The 3124-nt window shown below is 39.3% G+C and overlaps 2 protein-coding genes across 2 annotated transcripts in view; both read left to right on the top strand.

Moving 5' to 3' along the window:
- LOC118332884 (endoplasmic reticulum metallopeptidase 1-like) overlaps positions 1-387 on the top strand; it is a 10160-nt gene extending 9773 nt beyond the window's left edge. Inside the window, exon 7 of the mRNA XM_035668320.1 lies at positions 380-387. Coding sequence (XP_035524213.1) covers positions 380-387 — 8 coding nt within the window. The remainder of the gene's footprint in view (positions 1-379) is intronic.
- Positions 388-450: 63 nt separating this feature from the next.
- oaz1b (ornithine decarboxylase antizyme 1b) overlaps positions 451-3124 on the top strand; it is a 4948-nt gene continuing 2274 nt past the window's right edge. The window contains exons 1-2 of the mRNA XM_035668319.1: positions 451-659; positions 3067-3118. Of these exons, the coding sequence (XP_035524212.1) occupies positions 535-659; positions 3067-3118 (177 nt within the window). The 5' untranslated portion in view covers positions 451-534. The remainder of the gene's footprint in view (positions 660-3066; positions 3119-3124) is intronic.

The raw sequence follows: 3124 nt of genomic DNA, 5'->3' as shown, positions 1-3124 counted from the left end.
TATTGTTATTGTTGTTTTGACTATATTCATTAGATTTGTTTGTTTGTCAGTTTATTTTTTTATTTTTTTTAAGAATCAGAATTTTGTTTATTGCCAAGTAGGTTTTTACGCCTACAAGGAATGTGACCTGGTGCAGTTGGTGTATAAAATATACAAATATACAAATACAAATATACAAATATACAAATATACAAATATACAAATATACAATTATTCAAATCACACAAAAACCACACAGAAAAATAAAGTACTTTCAAAACATACAAACATTGTTGTGTTACTCGCACATGTTCGAAATAAAAAAAAAGAGAAGAGAAGAATATATATTACTATTACAGAAAACGTACACCTTTAACCGTGTATGACTTTTATTTTGAAGTGGAATAAAAGCCCTAACGGAAGTGTGTAACTCCCATTGCGGGTAACTTGACTCCTGTTTTGTGTTTTTCAGCAGCTCCCGACTCTCCGACCGACCACTACCCAGCAGAGCACAGCAGAGAGCAGTCAGCCCGTCGTGTCTCTACCCGAGGCCGGATGGTAAAATCCAACCTCCAGCGGATCCTAAACAGTCATTGCTTTGCTCGCGAGAAAGAAGGAAAACAGCAGTCTTATACTACCATGGCGGACTTGAGTAGCGGTATCTGTGACATGATTGGGAAGTAAGTAAACGACGGGAAGAGAAAACCGTGATGTGGGGGAGGGGTTGCTAAGCTAACGTAGATTAGCAGCCACAGAAAGCGGAAGTAAAACACGGTTAACTTTAAATGCAATAAACGAATATACAACTCACTGTGTCGCCAATACCCGCCGCGTTACGCGTTGCCACAACCGCAGTCGTGACTGTATTTATTCGGCATGTCATATTAAAATAAGCTCACATTCACTCGCTGGCCCCGAGAGACAACTTCACTAGCGTTAGCATTAGCGTTAGCATTAGCTTCCAACTTGTGGTACGTCACTGTGGTTAGCTAACTGCGCCAGCTAAGCTAAGCTAAGCAGTTATTTTATTTATAATAGTTAATCACTTTGATGATTGTGAGTTGAGACTACTAACACATGTGTGGTTCGGTTTGTGGCGGAAAGCCGTTGTTGTACGCAAATAATCGATAACAGACGAGGGATTTAAATCGATTTTAATGCAGGTTTTCTTACGTTAATCCGTATTTATTAAATCCATCCGATCCGACAAAATACTGTTAGTTTACGATGAACGATTCAAAAACATTTGTAACTTTCTCGCCGAAGAGTGGCCGCTGAACAGTAGACGCTTCATCCGCACACAACCTGGCCTTAGCTCGGGTTATTATTTAACTGTGACATTTGGTGGCTCCAGGCGAAAGGTAGAAGAGGAAGGAAGAAAAAAAAAAAAGACTCCAGGGTTCATAAAAACCTGCAGGTAAAGTCTCCAGGTGAGCACATGCTGACTGGCCGCGTTGAGCTCGTGATGTGACGACGGAGGTCAGGTTGATTATTACGCAACAGTTCACTGCGGCAGCCTCGAGTCGGCAGGAAGAAGTTGATGTGATGCAGTGGTGCAAATAGATAAACCGATATCAATTAAAGGAGAGTTTATCGTCTTTTTATCGTTTTATCAGCCCGGGCCCAGTGCCGAGTAGCCTTTGTACGAGAAGTTGGATTAACCTCGGTGCTGAATGGCGTTGACCTCGTGTATAAACCATTTTAAAACGTAGCTTTGTAACCTGGCTATTGTAAGGAAGCCACAGGATAACTCGACTTTAACGTGAAAGCTGTAGTGTGGTTAAATATAGTTTTATAATTGTATATTAACTAGAGCAAATAATTCATTCGATATTTGATTTGTCGATGGACAGGAAATAGATTTGCATCAAAACATATTAAAAACATTATTTTTTTATTAAATTGGACTGCCAGAAATTAATTAGCATTTTTATATTTTCAGATATTTAAAAAAAAAGAGTGGTACAAAATAATCAGATAAATTGATGATGAAAATTAGTTAGTTGCAGCCCTAATTTTGATAATCAGTTAATTTGTTTAAATTCTTGTTAAAGAAACAAACGGTCTCTAGCTGAAGCTTCAGGTAAAATATACATATACTAAAAAAAACTGGGCTTTTAGGAAAATATAATGCGTCTGTCGTTTTATACACCTAGTAAATGATCCATTAATTGAAAAAATAACCATTAAATGCAGCCTCAATACGAATGAAAACCTGTTGGTTGCACGGCTTTGTCAGTGCCATGGTTATATGCGTACAAGGTCACAAGATACCGTATGTTTACCCAACAAAGACCGTGTTTGTGGATGTTGGGTAGACGTTCGGGGCTCTGATAACAGCTCAGCTTACCCTGGCTGCTTCAACTAACCACGGTGAAATTTAATTGGAAGAACAGGAGTCTGGGTTTGTGCTTTTAACGACAAATACTTTTGGTTTGTTGCCTCCCACCGCATCCTGCTGTGTCGTTGCACCGCTCTTAAAAGTTCTGTTAACAACTCTGTAAACACAGAGCCATTGTTTTTAGGAACACACACTGTAAGTGGTTGGAAAGAGCAGCCCGGCCTGCTTGTGTAATGCGGGTTGTGGACTGACCACTAGGCCGTTAGTAGCTGCAGCAGTTGTTTTTTGCTCCGTCTTGCTTTACATTACATTGACGTTTGTCCAAAGTGACATAAGAAACCCGATAGGAACCAAAGCTATCATAATTTGGAGGTGTGTTCTTCTCATACAATAATTAAAACAGGTGATTAGGTTTGTGTTGTTTTTAGAAATGAGAAAACATCGTCGTGAGCTGCAAGTAAATCTTAACATTGTACGGGCTTTAAAAAAAACAAGGCATCGTACCTTTAGTCTTGATAACAGTAATATAATGCTAAAAGCATTTATCCTTAAGTTTGTGTGTTTTTTGGCAAAGTATCGCAAACATCCTCATGTAGTTATTTGTGACGTTCCATGTGATACTAAATAGCTGCAGTTACACAATAAGGTACACGTTGAATTACAGAAAACCTTTTGTTATTAGTGCAACGTGGATTGGCATTTTTCTCTTACAGTGTTGTGATTATGTCCTTCTGTCCTCCCTCCAGTTTGTCCCTGCACTGTAGTAGTACCCGTGGCCCAGGGCCTCTGTGGTGCTCCTGATGC

The sequence above is a fragment of the Morone saxatilis genome, unplaced genomic scaffold (assembly GCF_004916995.1).
Source record: "Morone saxatilis isolate NCDOM2014 unplaced genomic scaffold, NCSU_SB_2.0 Contig21, whole genome shotgun sequence".
Taxonomy (NCBI): Eukaryota; Metazoa; Chordata; class Actinopteri; family Moronidae; genus Morone; species Morone saxatilis.
Note: the sequence above shows the minus strand (reverse complement) of the source record. Positions and strands in the feature narration are given on the sequence as shown.